Source organism: Cornus florida, unplaced genomic scaffold, assembly GCF_030987335.1.
Source record: "Cornus florida cultivar Cherokee Brave unplaced genomic scaffold, ASM3098733v1 CherokeeBrave_3.0.0_Hap2_Chr11, whole genome shotgun sequence".
In the NCBI taxonomy this organism is placed as follows: domain Eukaryota; kingdom Viridiplantae; phylum Streptophyta; class Magnoliopsida; order Cornales; family Cornaceae; genus Cornus; species Cornus florida.
Window position 1 is genome coordinate 63,464,459 of NW_026775581.1, and position 20,686 is coordinate 63,485,144.

At 40.7% G+C, this 20,686-nt stretch overlaps 2 protein-coding genes across 2 annotated transcripts; both read right to left on the reverse strand.

The window, feature by feature from the left end:
- Positions 1–1,467: 1,467 nt before the first annotated feature.
- On the reverse strand, positions 1,468–20,135 carry LOC132286104 (monooxygenase 2-like). The gene is made up of 5 exons (XM_059788370.1): positions 19,877–20,135; positions 4,301–4,363; positions 3,079–3,256; positions 2,481–2,709; positions 1,468–2,144 (listed from the first exon to the last, which is right to left on the reverse strand). Exons 1-5 carry the CDS (start codon positions 20,089–20,091, stop codon positions 1,576–1,578), a joined length of 1,254 nt encoding a protein of 417 aa, XP_059644353.1. The 5' UTR covers positions 20,092–20,135; the 3' UTR covers positions 1,468–1,575.
- On the reverse strand, positions 12,096–15,080 carry LOC132284834 (uncharacterized). Its single transcript, XM_059786968.1, has 2 exons — positions 13,381–15,080; positions 12,096–13,278 (listed from the first exon to the last, which is right to left on the reverse strand). The coding sequence occupies exon 2, from the start codon at positions 12,968–12,970 to the stop codon at positions 12,428–12,430; it is 543 nt and encodes a 180-aa protein (XP_059642951.1). The 5' UTR covers positions 12,971–13,278; positions 13,381–15,080; the 3' UTR covers positions 12,096–12,427.
- Positions 20,136–20,686: the final 551 nt, after the last annotated feature.

The following is a 20,686-nucleotide window of genomic DNA, read 5'->3' on the forward strand; positions in this document are numbered from 1 at the left end:
TATTTAAATATTATTTGTAAATAATATAATAATCTATATATATATTTATATAGTTTAATATCAAGAAAAATAAAACTATAAAAGAACCTGATAAAGTCGAGGCTAGAATTTAATTCTATAGTCTTAAGACAGATACGCCCCGCTACGGTGCTAACGGACTCTTCGGCGTCTATCTCCCAGGATACAACGACTTTTCTTCCTTTGGTAGTAGCACTTCAAACCAATGGAATAGGCGAACCGGCTCGGTGTAGTACTCTCTGTTGAACTCAGACTCGGAGACCAGGATTGAACCCTAACTCGGAGACCAAGATTGAACCGAAACTTGGAAACCAAGATTGAACCGAAACTTGGAAACCAAGGTTCGAACCCAATCCAAACCAGTTTAGGTTGAACCCAAACTAGTGGCTGAACCGAACAAAGAAGAATTAGAAGAAGAAATTCAGAAGAAGAGAAGAAGATTTCTGAACTTGGTGTATTTTGAAATGAAGACAATGATGGGTATTTATAGGCTTGTTGGTGCCTATTCTGAATGGGTGCACCCATAATCCGAATGGGTGCAACCATTGTTGACCAATCAGAATTAAAAAACTGTTGGTGGTTTTTTAATTTGTAAAGGGTGCAACTCTTGGTTCAAATTCTGATCCAGCCCAGCCCTTTAATTTCATCCAGTCCAGCAAGCAAATAATCCAACTCGGCCATTAATTCAGCCCAGTAAACAGGCCCATTTTGATAAGTCTAGCATCAAAATAAAATTACAACCACACAGGCCCATTCCAACTTTGGGTAAAAAGTTAAACCCATTTCACAATCAAGCCCCGCCCCGGACCGGACCGGGTCGGGTCGGGGGGCGGCGCGCCCGTGTGGTAGTTGGTTCGGATCCAGGCTAGCCTAGGTCCTCCCCCTCTTAAAAACTTGGGTGCCCTTGGGCCCAAACCCAAATCCCATACTAGACATATATATTCTCAAGATTGCTTTGCTACTTTTTCGATGTGGGACAAGCATTTCCCACTTTATTCACACCCATTTAGGCTTTATAAATCACTTACTTTGGAGCCAATTTCTCATTCACCCGGAAACGGATTTGAGAAAATAAATATACCACGTTCATCTCCTCGCAGAGAGGAACGCGCTCATCAATAGATTCGCAAAAAATTCTTAGCGAAATCTTTTAAAAATCCTTCCAAAGTTTGCGTTTTCTAATGCCGTTTCCAACAGGTCAAAATCTTGATTGTTTTTGCATGTATTTGGAAAATCATTTAGAGTTCGACAAACTAAGATTACACTAGTGGTAGGATCCACGCCCCATACTTGCATCAAACTAGTATGACTTGTTATCATATCTTTTTACTTTGTTACTCATGGAATGGAATACGGATGTAAAGAGATCATCAGAAAATGAAAATTATTATGCATTGCTCCCCACTCCAAACAAAGAAAATAAAATTAAAGAAAAAAAAAAACAATATATTAGGCAAACAGGAAATTAATATGATATGAATGTCAAACATTAATTATTAATAGAATGGTCTCTAATTTCTCACCTATAATTTCACCAGTACTATTCTCATTATAGAATTAAATTTTGAGACTTTCGCCCTCCAATTCACTATGAGAAGAAGGTTTAGGCAACTTTCCACAATCATAAGTTATAGCATCGACTATTCTGGGGTAAAGAAACTTGTAAAATATGGCATCCCTTAAGAACTTCATCCACCACCCAGAACCATTTTGTTGCACCCACCCTGACAGATATGAGCCGGTGATCAATCCGGCAACACGCCATCTCCGTTCCTTAACGTACCTTGTTATAGCTTCGGCTGCCTCTCGTGGCACGAGCCTTCCATGCCGGATAAATACTTCCCCAATGTGTCGGCCTAAGACAACTGCATCCTCCAGGGCTGAACAACCACCTTGGCCTAGGTCAGGAGTCATGGGGTGCAAGGCATCTCCTGCCACAGTGATGGTCCCCTTACTTGCATTCTTGAGTATGATATCCCATGGACGCCTGAACATGAGGGGGGCCCATGTCAGCGTCGAGAGATCAGAGTGCTCGACGACATCAAAGTATATTGGAGGGAAATCCTTGAGTAAGTTCTCAATGAGTTCTCTTTGTATCAATTCTGGATTTCCTGCGTTATTTTTCCCTGAAATTGTAAATAAATTGTTTAAAATGTTAGATATATTGTAATATGAAGAATGAGAGAGATTGTCTAAATAATAATTATAACTATTCAAATAGGTTAAGGTTGTATTCGGATGCGTGAAATTAGAGTTTTGGAATTGGAATTTGTAGAAATGGAGAAAATTTTGGTTCAATTTTGTTAGTTGATTTTCTCCAATTTTACAAATTCAAATTCTAAAGCTCCAATTCCATGTAAACGAATACAACAAGTCATTTTCTCATACCAAATGATTGAATTGTCTAATTAAAGTTGGATTATGCTGATTATTTATGTTATAGTGATTAAAAGAAAACTAACCTTTAGAAGTAGAATTGCAAGCAAAGAACAAGTAAAGCTCGTTCTCGTTGAGGGGAACATAACCACCCCTTTTGCCCACATCTACAAACTGCTGGAATTCTTGTTTCAACCCATGGCTTTTAGGATATATGGCTAGCCCACGAACTGCTGACCTACCAGAATCCACTGGTGCACCAAGTCCCAACCAATTAGCCACCACCGAGTGCACACCGTCACACCCTATCAAAATCTGTAGTTGCCAACAATTTTTATAATATATATATATGTATTCCTTAATAAAGATATTTCTTAGTCAATTCTGGACGGATTTGATTCTCCACTAATTTTAAATCCTATTCTCAAAAGAGTAAAAAAATATAAAAATAAATAATAATAATAATTTGGCGTTTGAAAGTCGGACAATTTCGACTAATTTAGAGGGGCGGGGTTAGAATGCCCCGGTATATTAAAAAAATTTAACAATTAATCATAATAACAACACCAAAAAATATATATATATATTCCTAAAATTTAGAAGTGTTATTAAGAAAAAGAAAAACTATAACTAATAAAAGATTACGATTTTAAAATGACATCTTTCTGAATGTTTATAGTTTACCTTTGCTTTGATGATAGTTCCGTCTTCTAAGTGTATGATAGCAATGGATGTGCCTTCTTGTTGGTGGGCTTCAATGGAGGACAATTTTGAACAAAAACGGATCGCGTCAACTGACAGTTCTTCAACAAGAGCTTCCAACAACGCTTTACGGTGCATGAACGTTGGTCCTCTTTCATCCCTGTTACCAAACAAGTCAAGCATTAAATTTTGAGCATTTATTGAGGTCTGTTAAAGTAATTTAAAAATCTGTTATATGGAAAATAATTGAAAAAAAAAAATTTATTTTTTGAGAAATTATTATATGGTCCAAAATTATGAAAAATTATTCATTGCAAACTGTTGCAACGATTATATGGTGCAATGGACGACTGCAAACACTTTACCTAAACAAATATAAAAGTTTTTATATTCTATTGTAGGTCAATTTTACTTTGTTAGGAATGTTTGTACCCGTCTGTTGCACCATGTTATCGTTGCAACGATTGCAATGAATAATTTTTCCGGAACTACATAATTTGATAAATTATATAACCTGACATGTAAATAAAAAATTAAATAAAATTGACATATTTAATTACGTGTAAAATTATGATTAAATTGTATCACGTACTCTCAGACCATGTAATATTTTTTTTTGGGAAATTTCAAATCCCATTAAAAAAATAAAAAATGAGAGTGTGAGTGTTATAGTAAATAATAATAATAATAATAATAACATTTTTCAAAACCTTACAAGAGCCCTCTCTTATTGTGACCATCGTTTAGTTGTTTGGACCAAGAGAAAATGAGAATTTGTTTTACTTTATATTTTTAATTTTTTATGAAATTTGAATTTTAAAATAAATAAAAGGAGATTAGTGATTTAGGGATGGAATTTTCGGGTTATCAAATTTAATTTATGTGAGAGGGATGGTGGGTCTCATCACATGACGTAGTGATAGTAGACCCACCACCATATTCACATTAATTGAATTCGATAACTGTTGAATTATATCTTTAAATTATTATTCATAAAAAGAAATATGATTGTATTACCATTATATGATAAATTTATAAAATAATAAAAGCAAGAAATTTATCCACATTACCCATGATCTTTAGATATGATTATTAATTTTTTTAATAATTACTTTCTTTTTATACTTAAATCATATTCTATGACTAGTGTTAGTGTGCAAGAGATTATTTCCCTATATTCTTAGTTGATGCTTATGAGTATCACCTGTCTGTCGCACCAAAAGAGACCTCTTGGATGGTTCCATTGCCAACATCAGTTATGTATCCCCTGAACCGAGAAAATAATACTACGTAAGAGATAGCGAGAAACATTAGATATACTCACATGCCAGTATTTTAGGTAGAAAACAATATCTAATTGATACAGTTTTAGTATTAAATACAGTGATCTATATTATATATATATATATATATATATATATATATATATATAATATAATTGAGCATGAAATTACACTTTCAGCTGGCCGAGCACACTCTATATAGAGAATCCACTCTCTCTCTCTCTCTCTCATGGCATTTTAGGTGTACATAATAATAGTGCATGCACCTTATTTATCAACATAATTTGATAACGTGCAGCTTGTAGTCCACTTTAAAGGTACATAAAATTATTGATCTTGTGACGTCAAATGAAATAATTGATCAAGTTACCTCAAATGCGAGATTTGGCTAATATTTAAATTTATATGTAGTCAATTAACTTATTCACATTCTTACATTACACTTTTAGATAGAATAAATAACAATAAGTGATACAAAATAAAAGCGTGAGTGATATATATTTTTTGCCAATAAAAAAAAAAAAAAATTAAATTAAACTACTCATTTAAAATGAAATGGATTTTTCTAGACATAAAAAAATAAAAAATTGGTTGGTAGATAATCCTAAATTATCAGAGGACATACAAGTTACAATGACAATGCTACAACCAACAAAGGACTAACAAATTACAAACATATTAATAATTATTAACAGAAAATTTAATATCATTTTAAATACAAAATGTAAAAATTATTTTTTCTGTTTCATAATAAGGGTTCGTTTGGCATGCGTTTTGTTTTTGGCTAAAACAGAAACAATATTTTTATTGTAGGAGTGTTTTGGAAAAAATTTGAAAACACGTTTGTGAGGATGCAGCAAGTGGCATGGGCCGGATATGGTTCGCAGAAGTGAGATCGGGTCGAATGATTGAAGTAGGATCCATGACAAAGCGCCCTGGAATGGGCTGAACCTGAGGGATCCATCGAGGAAGTTCAAGCCCATTGGAAGACCAAGCCTAAAAGGAAGAGAGCTTTCGAATATAGGCCCAGTGTAATTGGTTAGCAGCAATAAGGGTGATGGCCTATAAATAGACCATGACAAGTAGAAAGTTAGGACAGAATGCTAGAGGGAGAGAGAGAGAGAAAAGAAACGAAATCTTGTATCGTCAATTGGCGCCGTCTGTGGGAATCGAGGACGAAGATCAATTTGAGCCCGATCAGTACCATATTATTTCAATCGAGTTTGTGAATACACAGTGTGATTTCTGGAAGTTCAATCCAGATCAGTGAGATTGTAGTTTGTTCCGAGAGAATTCTTGCTTATTGAGGATTCTGAGGCATTTGCTTTGGAATGACGCAATTGTGATTTGCTCAGTTGTAGTCAGATCCGATGAGTTTGAAGCTAGAAAAGTTCAGATCTAGCAAACAGTGATCACGATTCGGTGAAGTTAAGCCCAGATCTAGCGGAGTTTACATCGGTAACGCTTAGATCTGTTTCGAAGTTCGTAATTCATGCCTTTGCTTCGATCCGGAATCATGATAGGGGGTGACAACTCTAATACGGTTGAGAACGTCCAGCAAGTTAAACTTGATGAGTTGATGAACATGATCGAAGCTCTCCGGAGAGAAAATGCGGATCTAAGGAATGAAATGCAGCGTCAGGAAGCTCCAATAATTCCACGACCACTCCCGGTAGGAGAAGAAGGTGCACGTACCGGTGCAGCACATCACGGTGAAGAGGTTGGAAACAATCTAGTAGATCCTCACCGCGAGGAAATCTAGCGAGACGGTTTGCCGCCAAATCTTCGTCGTATGGATGATCGTGAAGAATCGACTCACATGGATCCACGGCGTGAGCAGATCAGGCGAAACGAAGCAATGACTTTTGATCCACATCAAGAAACGCTCAGCCGAGGTGAAGCAACAGAGTTGATTCGTCAGAAAGCTATGCCTCCATGGCGCAAGGACTTCGTTGAGGATAGATCATTCGATCCGACCTATCGGCCTTCCATGACGACGTTCGACTATCACAGCTCAGAGAGGAGATCAGTAGACCAGAGAGCAGCCGCGGGGTTCCAGAGGGAAAATGAAACACTCCGTTTAGCAGCTCGAACGGTGGATTCACCGTTCACCGATGAGATTCTGAATGCTCCGAGTCCGAGGAAATTTTCCATGCCCGTTTTCATTCTGTTCGACGGAACGACTGATCCGATCGATCATGTGTATCACATCCAGCTGAAAATGGCTCTAAACATTGAGAATGATTCTTTGATGTGCAAGTGCTTTCCTACGAGTCTGGCCAGACCAGCTCTGAATTGGTTCAAAAACCTGCCGAGGGGTTCGGTGGATAGTTTCCGAAACCTGTGCAATCGGTTCATAAGCCAATACTATGGAAACAAGCGTCCAGCGAAAGATATTTCGAGCTTAGTCACAATGAAGCAACACGCTGAAGAGCGTCTCCAGGCTTTCCTAACCAGGTTTAACCTTACCAAGAGCATGGTTATTGAATGTCACCCATCAACGGCAGTTCAAGCATTCATACTGGCCATGAATCGTGGCACCCCGTTCCACACAAGCTTAGTGGTCAACACGCCGAGGACTATGGATGAACTTAACGAAAGAGCTGATGGATTTGTGCGCTTGGAAGAAGAAGAGGCGGCAAACGCTCGGAAGACATCCGTTATATCCACGGAAGAAAAGACCAAAGCAAAGATCAGGCAAAAACAGGTCCAACCGCAACGTTCCTCGTGGAAATCCGAGAAGAGGCCCAGAGAGGAAGAGCTGATTACTCCATTGAAAGTTACCCTAGCAAGACTGTACCAAGAAAATAAAGATAAGTTCCGACCTCCTTTACCAATCAGATAACCTCTCGAATAGAGGGATCAGTCTAAACACTGTGCATTTCATTCTGATTTTGGCCACCAGACTAACGAATGCAGGAACCTAAGGAGACAGGTAGAGATGCTGATAGCCAGAGGGGAATTCGAAAGCTATATTCAAGGACCAGCGGTGGAGCAGAACCGACCAATGGAGCATGTGAAGAAGAATCAGAAGTCGAATTCTCACAACACGCAACCAGTTCAAGTAATTAATGCAATTCACGGTCGGCCAGAACCTGCTGAAGAATCAAATGAACTGCTTCGAACACGCCTTCGTCAGGCACGGATGAAGAGAAGGATAGGCAGTGTAAACACTCTGCACCAACAGAGCGCGTCAATGTAGATAAAGTTTGACACAACAGACTTGTTGCGTGTTCAGATCCCTCATCAGGACCCGCTGGTCGTAAGTTTGACAGTGGCCAAATGCTTGGTGCGCAGAGTTCTAATTGACCCTGGAAGTAGTGCGAACATCATGCCAAGAGATACATTCGATCGGCTTGAGATCAAACAGGATCAGCTGAAATCCACCGGGAATCCACTATTAGGGTTTGATGGAAAGCGAGTGGAGCCCGTCGGCACGGTGGAGGTAGCGGTACATGCTGCCGAGAGGGTTTTGATAGAAACCTTTGTAGTTGTTGAAATTCATCCCTCTTACAATCTTCTGATAGGCAGAGGGTGGATCCATAGAGTTCGAGGTGTTCCTTCCACTCTGCATCAGGTAATGAGATGCCTGGCACCGGACGGAACCAAAGTGATTGACATTCATGGAGACCAAGTTGCAGCAAAAGAATGTTACTCTGTAACGATGAAACATGCCGGAAAGGGGAAAGCTCCCATTCATTCAGTAAGTCCGAGATAGCAATTATAGGAGCCTCCCTCCAAGCAGAATGGAGAGGAGGAACCAGTAGGCTTGACTGAAAAACCCCTGCTTGATGTGCAGATCGATCAGTTCTGACCAGAACGGACAACCAGAGTAGGGGAGCAACTCGTTGAGGAGGAAAAGCAGGAATTAGTTGATCTTTTGTCTCAAAACGCAGATATGTTCGCATGGAGTCACCTAGACATGCCAGGGATCGATCCTTCGGTATCCTGTCACTCCTTGAACGTTAACCCCAATGCAAAACCTGTAAAGCAGAAGCAGCGACGGTTTACCCCCGAGCGCAACTGAATTATTGCCGAGGAAGTTGATAAGCTGCTTGATGCGGGGTTCGTAAGAGAAGTGTACTACCCCGACTGGCTATCGAATGTGGTCGTTGTGCAAAAGAAAAACGGGAAATGGCGCGTACGCATTGATTTTTCCAATTTAAACAAAACTTGTCCGAAGGATAGCTTCCCGCTGCTAAAGATTGATCAGATGGTGGATGCAACTACTGGATATGAACGTTTGAACTTTTTAGATGCTTATTCGGGTTATAATCAGATCCCCATAGACCCCGCTGATGAAGAAAAAACTTCTTTCGTTACTGAACGCGGGACGTATTGCTACAAAGTTATGCCGTTCGGACTGAAGAACGCCGGGGTAACTTACCAAAGACTTATCAGCAAGATTTTTAAGGAACAAATAGGGAAGACAATGGAGGCTTACATTGATGATATGGTGGTCAAAAGTAAGAAGAAAGCTGATCATGTGTAGCATCTTCGAGACGTGTTTGATGTTTTGCGGCGATATGGAATGAAGCTCAATCCAACCAAGTGCTCGTTCGGTATAAGTTCAGGCCAATTCCTAAGGCACGTGGTTAATCTCAGAGGCATCGAGGCAAGCCCTGCCCAAGCAGATGCTCTGACTAAGAATACCGAGCCGACGACAATCAAAGAAGTGCAAACACTTACGGGACGGATTGCTGCACTGAGCCGTTTCATTTCCAAATTGTCAGATCGATGCAAACCATTCTTTGACACAATCCGGAGCCACAGCAGGCAGGTTTGGGGAGATGAACAACGCCTAGCGTTAACTGCTCTGAAAAAATATATGCAGAACCTTCCGGCACTGTCAGCTCCAGAATCAGGCGAAAAGCTATTTTTGTATCTCGGAGTGTCCAGCATCGCGACAAGTGGCGTTCTGGTCCACTACGCAGAAGGGAAGCAATATCCAGTGTTCTATGTTAGCAAGACAATGACTGAGGCCGAAAGACGGTATTCAAAGGTAGAGCGGGTGATACTCTCGCTAGTGCATGCGAAAAGAAAGCTCAGGCATTATTTTGAATCCCATCCTATTATCGTTCTAACCACTTTCCCTATCAGAATAATCCTGCACAAACCGGATCTCTCCGGAAGAATGACGAAGTGGGCTATAGAGTTAAGCTCATTTGATATCACATACGAACCTAGAACAACAGTCAAAGGGCAGGCGGTGGCAGATTTTTTACTAGAATGTGATTCAGAGGACGTGGAAGAGGATCTTTGTAAGTGCTTATGGAAACTCTTCGTTGATGGATCCTCAAATCAGATGGGTGCAGGCATTGGGATCAAACTGCAGACGCCAGAAGGTACAGCCTTAAGTCAAGCGCTTCAGCTTGAATTCGCAGCCATGAACAATGAGGCAGAGTATGAAGCGTTGCTGGCAGGAATAAAGCTTGCCAAAGAACTTAAGGTCAGGAATTTGAATGTTTTCAGTGACTAACAGTTAGTCGTTCGGCAAGTGAGGGGTGAGTATGAAACCAAGGATGAAACGATGGAAGCATATCATTCTGCTGTTATGCGGGAGGCAAAGAACTTTGAAAAAATTGAATTCATTCAAATTCCAAGGGAGTATAACGAAGATGCCGACAGGTTAGCATATAGCACCTCGGGTTCTAGAGAAACATTGGCAAGGGTGGTTCTAGTGGGAATATTAAACCAGCCATCCATTTTTGAAGAACCTTCAGGCTCGGATCCTTAGCAAGTGAATTTTATTCCATATGAGCCAAGTTGGATTGATCCGATCATAACTTACATCCGAGATGGTACTCTGCCTGAACAAAGAAATGAGGCTAGGAAAATCAAAGCGAATGCTGCAAAGTACGCCGTAGTGCATAACTAGTTATATAGAAGATCTTTTTCCGGACCGTACTTAAAGTGTGTTACCCCCGCAGAGGCTCGGCAAATATTACGAGCTATTCATGAAGGTGTATGTGGAAACCACTCAGGGGGGAGATCATTAGCACACAAAGCAATGGCTCAAGGGTACTTCTGGCCAAACATGTCGCGAGATTCGGAAGAATTGTCCAGAAGGTGCGATAAGTGCCAAAGGTTCGGACCACTGATTCACCAACCGCCTGAAGACTTGCATGTAATGGCCACACCATGGCCTTTCGCACAATGGGGGATGGATGTAGTTGGTCATCTACCAACTGCCAGAACCAGAACAAGTATATGTTACTGGCTACAGACTACTTTACTAAGTGGGTGGAAGCAGAGCCGTACTCGAGCGTTACTCAAACTCATGTGAGACGATTCATTTGGAGTAATATTATTTGCCGGTTTGGTGTTCCGAGGTCAATCGTCATGGATAATGGTACCAACCTTGACAGTAAGCAAGTAAGAGAGCTGTTGGAGGAATATGGAATTAATCAAAAGCTGGCAGCAGTAAGTCACCCACAGGCCAATGGACAAGCGAAAATTACAAACAGAACAATCTTTACTTGTATCAAGAAGAAACTAGAAGAAATGAAAGGAAGGTGGTTAGATGAACTGCCGAACGTCCTATGGGCCTACAGAACAACCCCTAGAAGACCGACCGGAGAAAGCCTATTCACCATGGCGTATGGAACCGAGGCAGTTATACCAATCGAGCACTTAGTTCCAACTGTTCGAAGCTTGGCATGGAACCGTGAGCATAATGACAATATGCTAAGGTTTAACCTCGATTTGCTGGAAGAAAAAAGAGACGCAGCAGCGGTAAGGCTCGCCTCTTACCAGCAGACGCTTGCGAACAGCCATAACAGGAAAGCAGAGACTTTAGGCCAGGTGACCTGGTTCTGAAAAAGAAGGTGGGGATAGTCAAAAAGATTATGCCACCATGGGAAGGCCCATACAGAATTGCAGAGGCCATAGGAAAAAGCGCATATACCTTAGAAACCATGGCCGGAAGGCTGGTTAACAAGCCTTGGAATGCTACTTCTCTGAAGAGGTATTATCAATAAAAAGTTGAGATTCAGTACTGAATTTTGTTTATTTTAAATTGAAAACAGTTGAATGTATAAGTTTCTGAGATTTATAAAGATTGCACTCCTCTTTAAAGTCTTAAGCAAATAAGTGGCAGCTGGCACTATGAGCCGAACGCCAAACACTTGCTAAGAAAAATAGAGGGCCAAGTGGCAAGAGGCATTCCAGCCGAGTGCCAGGCACCTAAGCTAAGTAAGTGGCAGCTGGCACTATGAGCCGAACGCCAAACACTTGTTAAGAAAAATAAAGGGCCAAGTGGCAAGTGGCATTCTAGCTGAAACGCCAACTGCCTAAGCTAAGTAAGTGGCAGCTGGCACTATGAGCCGAACGCCAAACACTTGCTAAGAAAAATAAAGGGCCAAGTGGCAAGTGGCATTCTAGACGCCAGGTGCCTAAGCTAAGTAAGTGGCAGCTGACACTATGAGCCGAACACCAAACACTTGCTAAGAAAAATAAAGGGCCAAGTGGCAAGTGGCATTCTAGACGCCAGGTGCCTAAGCTAAGTAAGTGGCAGCTGACACTATGAGCCGAACACCAAACACTTGCTAAGAAAAATAAAGGGCAAAGTGGCAAGTGGCATTCTAGCCGAACGCTAGGCGCCTGAGCAAAGTAAGTGGCAGCTGGCACTATGAGCCGAACGCCAAATACTTGCTAAGAAAAATAGAGGGCCAAGTGGCAAGAGGCATTCCAGCTGAATGCTAGGCACCTAAGCAAAGTAAGTGGCAGCTGGCACTATGAGCCGAACGCCAAACACTTGTTAAAGAAAATTAGAGGGCCAAGTGGCAAGTGGCATTCTAGCCGAACGCCAGGCGCCTGAGCAAAGTAAGTGGCAGTTGGCACAATGAGCCGAACGCCAAACACTTGCTCAAAAAAAAAAAAAAAAAAAAAAAAAAAAAAAAAAAAAAAAAAAAAAAGTCGACACAAAAAGTTTGATCAGAAGTCGACCATCTCATTAATAAGGTTCAGAGGGTTACAAAAAAGGAGGTGTAAAGATGGCAAATATACCAAAGTCAGTACATTTAAAAAAAAAAAAAAAAAAGTTCTAACTAAGAGGCATTTGCCTCGTCGGCCTCTTGATGATGTTGGGCTACCTCCTCATTGTTGGTGGTGTCACCATCCTCACGAGGTGGAGAGTCGAGGTGAATGACAGAATCGTTCTGTTGAGTCCTACCCTCAACAGCGTTGGAAGAATCATTCTGCTGAGGGTTATCTTCAGCAGTAACGGCAGATGGAGTCAAAGTGGACAGAGGAAGAATGTCCAAAGTCAGAGCGGCAGGAGGAGTAAGAGTGATCCGAGAAGACGCAATCTCCTGACATTCATCAAATATGCCCTCGGCAGCGGTGGAGTCAAGATCGGTATAAATACCAGGAGGGTCGATATCCAGGTCCTTATCAACATCATCAGGGGTAGAGCCAGTCTGACCCTCATCTGGGACGCGATCTGCGTAACCCTCTCGGAACCCCTGAGCATATCTGAGGGCTCCAACTCTAGAGAACCGAGCATGCAGAGCTAGCATGCCACCATTTACCCTGCTGATGGTATCAAGTAAAGTGTTGCGCTCGTCCAAGGCCCTTTTCTCAAAGGCCATCCGAGCGGATTGCTTAACATTCAGAAGGCATAGCAGTTCTTCCTTCTCGGCCCTAAGGGATTCCCGCTCGGTCTGCCAGACGCTCTTTTCAAGCTGCAGAGCATTCCTCTCATCCTGAAGAGAGTCAGTCTCCTTCCTCAGCGAATCCCTCTCTTTTCAGTTTTACCAAGTTGAACCATTAACCCGGTCTTCTGAGCAGCTAAATTATCGTTCTCCTTGTTCGCTGCACTAAGGCTATCAGAAAGCGCGCGGACCTTGGCATTCACATGCTCAACTTGCTTCTGCATAGCTATCATCCCGTACAAGGTCTGTAGAGATATACAGGATAACTGGTTAAGCCGAGCAGATGGTTAGAAGAAAATAAGTGTCAAGAGTATGTAAAGATTTATTGACTAAGGGGTAGAAGTTACCTCCATGGCGGACAAGGGGAATCGGCTGAACACCTCCCTCTGAGACAGAACTTTGGCTACCTCGATGTCCTTGGGAGTCCACATACTCCTGTAGTAAGCCATTGCGGTCTGACCATCTTTGAACATGGTCTCGGTCGGTTTCACAGACGATCCGTCTGTTCGAATGAAGCGAGGGCTCCATGGCGCCGTTCTTGAAGCGGAGGCATGCCCAGAAGGGGTGGGGGGCCTAGCTTGAGGAAGTCTCGCCAGGGATATCACGTTCGGCCCAGAGGGCCTAACTGTAATACCCCTAATTTTTAAAAGGATATAACTGGAATTTCTTTATTTATTTTATGTGCATTTTATTGATTTATTGATTAGTTGATTTATGTGCATTTAAATATGATTTATCTGGTTATGTGTTTAAGGGTTTTTTTTGCTTAATTGATAATTGTGTTTGTTTAAATTCATTGTAATTGTTTTTAATTTAATTATTGGTTAATTTAAAGTTTTGATTATTAGTGACTTAATTGACGTGTAGTTTTTGGTAGCTTATATAATTTAGGTGTGTTGTATTTATGTAATTGACGTGTAGTTTTGGGTAGCTTATATAATTTAGGTGTATTGTATTTATGGTTTAGATTTAGGGTTTTATTTTCGTGTAGTCACCGACTTAAATTAGGTTTTACGTAAATCTTATAAATATACGGTTATATAATTTGACTTAAGGTTGGGACGTGTATATATATAAATCTTATACGTCTGCTAGGGGGAGGAAATTAAAACTCAATTCACGTAAGGGTTTATGAGAGGAAAAACAGAGAGGTTTCTTGAGAAGGAAAAACAGAGGGAAATTGAGAGAATCAATTAGGATTGCAGCCATGGATTTAAGGTGGGATCAAGGAAGAAAGAGTCGATGGCTTGTGGAATAAAACTGGAACAGTGGGAGAGTTGCAGGTAGTCTACAGTTCGTTGCAGAATTTAGCAACGGCGATGAAGGTTTCAAACCGGAATCTTAAGGCAAGTTTCATTCTCTCCTTCCTGTAAACTTGTGTTCTGTGCATTCTAAGTAGACTCCAGGAATTTAATTAAAACTTTTAAAACAAATTTTATGCATATTAGTTTAATCTGAAATTTGGTTAACCGTATAATAACTGAAGATGGCTTTTCTTGCATAAATTGTTAGATTATGTGTTAAACCTCTGTAAATTAATTCATAATGCAATGTGAGGTGTTGTTAGGATGGTTAGGAAGTTAGTTAACCTTTATAATGGAATTTTGACACATGTGATCAGACTTTAGATTGTTCATACGTTCAGCTAACTGTGATTGGCGTTTTTGGATATGGTTTTGTTTTTGTTTTAGATTTTTGTCAATTAATGCATGCTGGATGGTGAGAAGTTTCTAGGGCTTTAAGAATTTAAATTGAACCCTAGGAATGTTAAAATACTTGGGACAGGAACGTCGGACTTCGCCGGAAACGCAGAAAAATCATCGGACGAAGTAGAGACGAGGCAGAGGGGCTCTCAGGGGTGAGAGCCGGCTCCTAAATGGTGGGAGCCAGCTCCCATGAAGAGAGAGTCGGCTCTCCATGAGGGAGAGCCGGCTCTAGAAGCCTAGGAGCCGGCACCAATAAAGGGGAGCCGGCTCCCATGGAAAAAAACCCCTACGGGGTGTTTTCTGCAATTTTTTCGGAGTTCTGGGGTTAAACGCAAATACTAAAAATTAAAGGGGGTTTCAAATATGTTAAAATTAACCTATTAAGACCCTTAAATAGTTGGTTTATGCTAGGGTGCTAATCTTAAGGGGCATCAGGAAACAGAAACGTGGAATAGACATGCTGTCAAGGAAGGATGAATGTTTAAGTTAATAAGTTTGTTTTAATAACTTAAACTGACTGGTATCGAATTACTTTTGGGATATTATATAAATTATTTATATACTTTAATGGAGGCCAGAAAGTTCGGTGTAGGATACGGGCATAGACAGTATTGACTTAAATATTAAATGGTATGCTGTCAGGAGTGGTAGGAATTTTAGTTGCTAGTTTTGGCTTAGCGAACTAAATGGACTAGTATGGGAATACTGTTGGGGTTTCATATAATGAGCAGTTTGGAATTCAAAGTGTCATATTATATCAGGCACAGGTTTTGGAGTGGAGGATCAAAGGGACGTCATGTGGTGTAAATGCTAACTTTCATGCTGTTAAGGATTTATGGAGGATTTCATTACTTGTTTTTGTTTTGGCAATTTAAATAATATGGTATGAGAGGATGGTTTGGGATATCTAGTATAATGTATTTAGTTCATATTTCTGGCTGATCATTATAACAGGTTATGGATGTTAATTGATGAACTGTTTAACTTCTGTTTTATCAATTGTATGGATGTGGATAATATAAATTGTTTATCAATACTTTAACAATTTATTTGGAGGATTAATGATTATAATCATATACTGGATGCATAATAGGATCTTAATAATATCTGTTTTCTATTATGCTGGTTTCTGGATTTATTTGATGTTCTAATGAATGTGCATCGTTTATGGATCATTTGCATTATATGTACCGGTATGGGACGGTGACATATCAGGGATGGATTAGATCAAAAAGCTAAGTCCTACCCCTTCTTACATACGGAATGGATTAACTAAAATAGTTAACTCCTACATGGATACATGTCCTGTCAACTAAAACAGTTGAACGACATAATGGATGCTTGTTTTATCTTTCGGCATTAGGAAGGAATTTATATATATATTTATGGTACTGTGATACGAGCTTGAGTCTCCTGATCACGGTTAGGGTGCGTATATTGCAAAGGTTGAGTAGCTAGATATAGCTAATGTTCCCTGGTAGGTCTAGGTACTTGGCCGCTGAAAAGCGTGTTTTATATGTCACCTTCTACCCAGGCTGAACTATGTTATAGGCTAGTGAGCATCCTATAGTGTGTATATATATATCTATGGACTATTGTAGATATTGCCGAGCTATCTAGGATGTACCTGCGTATCGGGTTTATGTACGGATTGTAGTAGGATGGAACTTGCATGTAGGCCTGACCTACCTTTATTTTTCAGGTGTTCGTGAGTACCAGGCTTAGGGTTTAATCGTGGTGATGCAGATACAGTCACTCACTCTTCCGACTACATAGGATTTTCTTTCTTATTTTGGTTTTGGATTTTAATTCTGTAAATGTTTTACCAGTTGGAAATATTAGGGGTCCACTAGATGGATTCCCGAGTTGTACGGATTGGAAAGTTTATTTGTATTAAAACTTTTATTTTGGAGGTTTTACAATTAGAATTCTTTTCAGCGTATCATTATTTTATTATTAATTCAGTTTTATTCTTGCTTGTTTATATATTGATTGTCTGGTATCCCTCGGATCTGTGTCCGGACTTGATCACCCGTGGCTCTAGAATCGAGGGGTATCACACTAACCCTCTGAGACAAGGGAACTTCATCTGTGCTGAGGGCACTGTCAGGTTGATGCCTTTTTCCTCTGGCCTTTTCCCGTGCAGAAGCAGTAGTAGAACCAGGAGGATTGTTGACAGAGGGGGTGACGTTCGGACTGGCAGTCGCCGTGCTAGCGACCGGGTCAGCAGCCGTCAAGGATGGATCGGTGGAAGGAGTGGTATCAGAAAGGGTAGCGGAGGAAGATGCTAAAGCCGGTGAGGAATTTGATGTAGGGGTGATAGCAGGCCTGGGGGCAGTTTTCTTCCTGCCGAAGGAGGGGATCTGGAGTTGGCTCATTGTCTTGCCGAGGACTGAGATATCGAGGAGATTATCTGAGGTGAGAAGGTCCGAGCAAGAGGGAACGTTGGTCAGAACGTACCGCTTCAAGTAGTTATCCCTATCCCTGCACACACTGTAGCTCAAGTCATCACAAGGAATGCCTAAGGAATGGCACAAGAAAGTACAAAAACGAGGAATGCAAATCTCGCAAGGACAGTCGCTCTTATGGTTTTTATATTTCTTGTAAAAAGAGACGAGCACTCTCCAAAAGCGCTCGAGATAGAGAAATCCTCCGCAGCTGGAGAGAACCAGGCTCCCCTAACCCCAATAATGTTTTTCCTCCAACCCTTCTCGGATTTGATCTTATTCGTGCAAATGGACCTCTTCTCAATGGGGAAAAAGTGGTAAAACGGTTCGTCAGTTCTGATCTTGCTGACCTTGTAACAGAGGAGAAGATCTACGAGGTCCAGATCCAGACCTCTGTCACGAATCAGGAGTAGCATAATAGATAAAATCCTAAGGAAATTGGGGTTTACTTGTAAAGGGGAAAGATTTAGCTTGTTAAAAACATTGCAAAAGAAAGGATGTAAAGGAAATCTAAGGAGATTGAGATGGAGGAGTGAAAACAGGGCCTCGCCGGGAAGAAGGCCAGCACCGATTCTAATATTCACTTCTCGGGGGCAGTTTCTAATTTCTACATCGTCAAGAAGGTGAAGTTTCATGCGAATAACGTCTAGATCTACTGTCATGGTGAGAGTGGATGAGGATTCCAGGGAGGAGAAAGAAGTCTTCCAAATGAAAAATGCAAATGAAACTAACCTTAGAGAGTGCAAATGGCAGAAAGTATTGCAAAGCCACTGGAAGGAAGATCTTTTGCAAGAGATCGCCGGAGAGGATTCAAACAGCAAAAGGTGAGATGGAGACGATAAAGAGGATCGATGGAGAATCAATGGAGCTTATAAAGACGAGAAGAGCCCAAGGGCCGAAGAGTCAGGAAAGCGATGGGTTGTCTTTTTGAATCTCGAAGCGCCGACCCCTGGATCTAACCGTCCATTCTCCCACACGATCTCCTCGAGCCATCAAGTCATCATTAGCAGCCACTAATAATTACCCCCTAATCAATAAGAGGTAATTATGGGGGCAGTTGAGGATGCGGCAAGTGGCATGGGCCGGATATGGTTCGCGAGAGTGAGATCGGGTCGAATGATTGAAGTAGGATCCATGACAAAGCGCCCTGGAATAGGCCGAACCTGAGGTATCCACCGAGGAAGTTCAAGCCCATTGGAAGACCAAGCCCAGAAGGAAGAGAGCTTCGAATATAGGCCCAGTGTAATTGGTTAGCAGCAATAAGGGTGATGGCCTATAAATAGACCATGACAAGTAGAAAGTTAGGACAGAATACTAGAGGGAGAGAGAGAGAGAGAAGAAACGAAATCTTGTATCGTCAGTTTGGGAATTATATTTTGCTGTGAAAATGGGGAAACAAGAACATGCAAAACATGTTTGGTCACACAAATATATATATATATATATATACATAATTTTTGCAACAAATTATTTACGAGTTCGCAGTTGCAGAGAGAAGGGGGGCAAGCTTGAGAGTTGAGAGACAGCGGGCCAAAGGCTGAAGCTTGCGAACGCGAACCCGAACTAAAACAGCAGGCGATGGAAACTGAAAGATATGGGTTTTGATTTTTTGAACAATCTGAAATGATATGCCGATATGGGTTCTGATATAGGTAATTGGTTTTGATTATATAAGTAATAGGTTTTGCTTATTGCAAACAGATACATAAACTGAAATATATGGGCTTTGAACTTCTGATTCTTGTAGATTTTGCAGTTTGCAATTGCCAGAGAGAGAGGGGAAGTTCAGATCTAAGAACGAGAATAGAGATGGAGGCATTATTTATAGGTAATAATAGGTTTTGATTCTTGCAGACAAATAGATAAACTGACATAAATGGGTTTTGAACTTCAGATTCTTGTAGATTTTGTAATTTGTAGTTGCAGAGACAGAGAGAGATGGAGTTCAGAGTAGAGAACGAGAATAGAGATGGAGGCGATTGGAAATGATTTGCGAGTCGCCCAAAATCGCCAAGTGAAGCTGCGCCAAAGAAATTCCTAGAAAATGACATTTTGCCTTTTATACGTGTTGTGTTATACTTGCTAAAGTTTAATGAGAGAATTGTTTCCTCCGCTACAGTAATTTGTAGCCCAAATAGTATGAAACATGAAAAAACACCAAAACGGTATTTTAATTTTTGAGCCTATTTTTGAAATTGTTTTGCAATTATTTAAAACACAAGCAAACTCAAACATGTTTTGGGTTTGAAAGAGACTACTATAGCAGGCCTAAAACAAAACAAAACAAATGCCAAATAGACCTTAAGTGTCATATTTTAAAATTTGGGACGTCCAAATTGTGTATAGTGGTGTTGTGAGTTTGCATTTTCAAAATATTTAAATCACAATTTTTAAAATATAACACTTATTATGAGACGAATGAAGTAATAAATTTAAAGATTGACGTGATTTGATTTATAACTAAAACAGAAAGGAAAATCAATCAAAAACGATCATCTGAGTTGAATTGATTCCCATTTTTTGTTTTTCTGAACGGTGATTTAAAGTGACCTCTCTTTCTCCGTACAATTAAAAAGTTGAATATTTGAGCTTTCGGTACTCTCACCATTGTTGGATTGAGATGTGAAAATTATTAATCCAATAATTGATGATACAAACTTAGGAAGAACGTAGAGGAAATTGAGAATTACCTTGTGGAAGGATTGTAAACGGAAGTGAGCTTATGAGAAACACCAAGAGCATCAAGTGCAAGCCATGCATTTGGGAAGAGGCCGAGCGCCGCACCGGTGGCTCTGAGCCCTTCCGATCTCTCTAACACCAAAGCTCGCACCCCCACTCTCTTCAGAGCCACCGCTGTGGCCAACCCTGCTATCCCCGCCCCAACAATCACCACATCCTCCACCATCTCCCTCGATCTCTACGTTTTTTTATCACTTATGATATCTTATTGTATCAGTTTATATATATATATATATATATATATGCACACGCACACTCAGAGAGACAACAATTGTATTGGGAGCCATAATTGACTCTTGCGACAGCATTGGACTATGATGGTCCCACAACTGACTCTTCCAACCAGATTAAACGAATAGGATAAAACTGCAGATCATAGAAGCAACAGTATTTGTCTCCCAATAAAATTGAGTACTACACGGAACTTCAATCGAGTACTACCACGAAAACTCCGAGGTTAATTTGGTTGACACCATCCCTGTTGTGGGAGATAATTCCCACTAATGATAAGTTGACATATCAGCACAAGGAGGGACCACCAAAGGCAATGTTGACTACTCAACCGTCAACATGGCCCAATTAAGCACAGAGATTGGGCCTAATGAGTTGAATACGGTTGGTGGGCTCATTGCAGAAGCCCGAATCTACTAACTTTAAGCCCACATCCGAACACATGGGCTAAGCCCGCCATAATTGCAATTTGATTTGGAGAAGGATTGTTTATTCATGGTAATCACATTATGTAAATCTTTGCTGTAAGG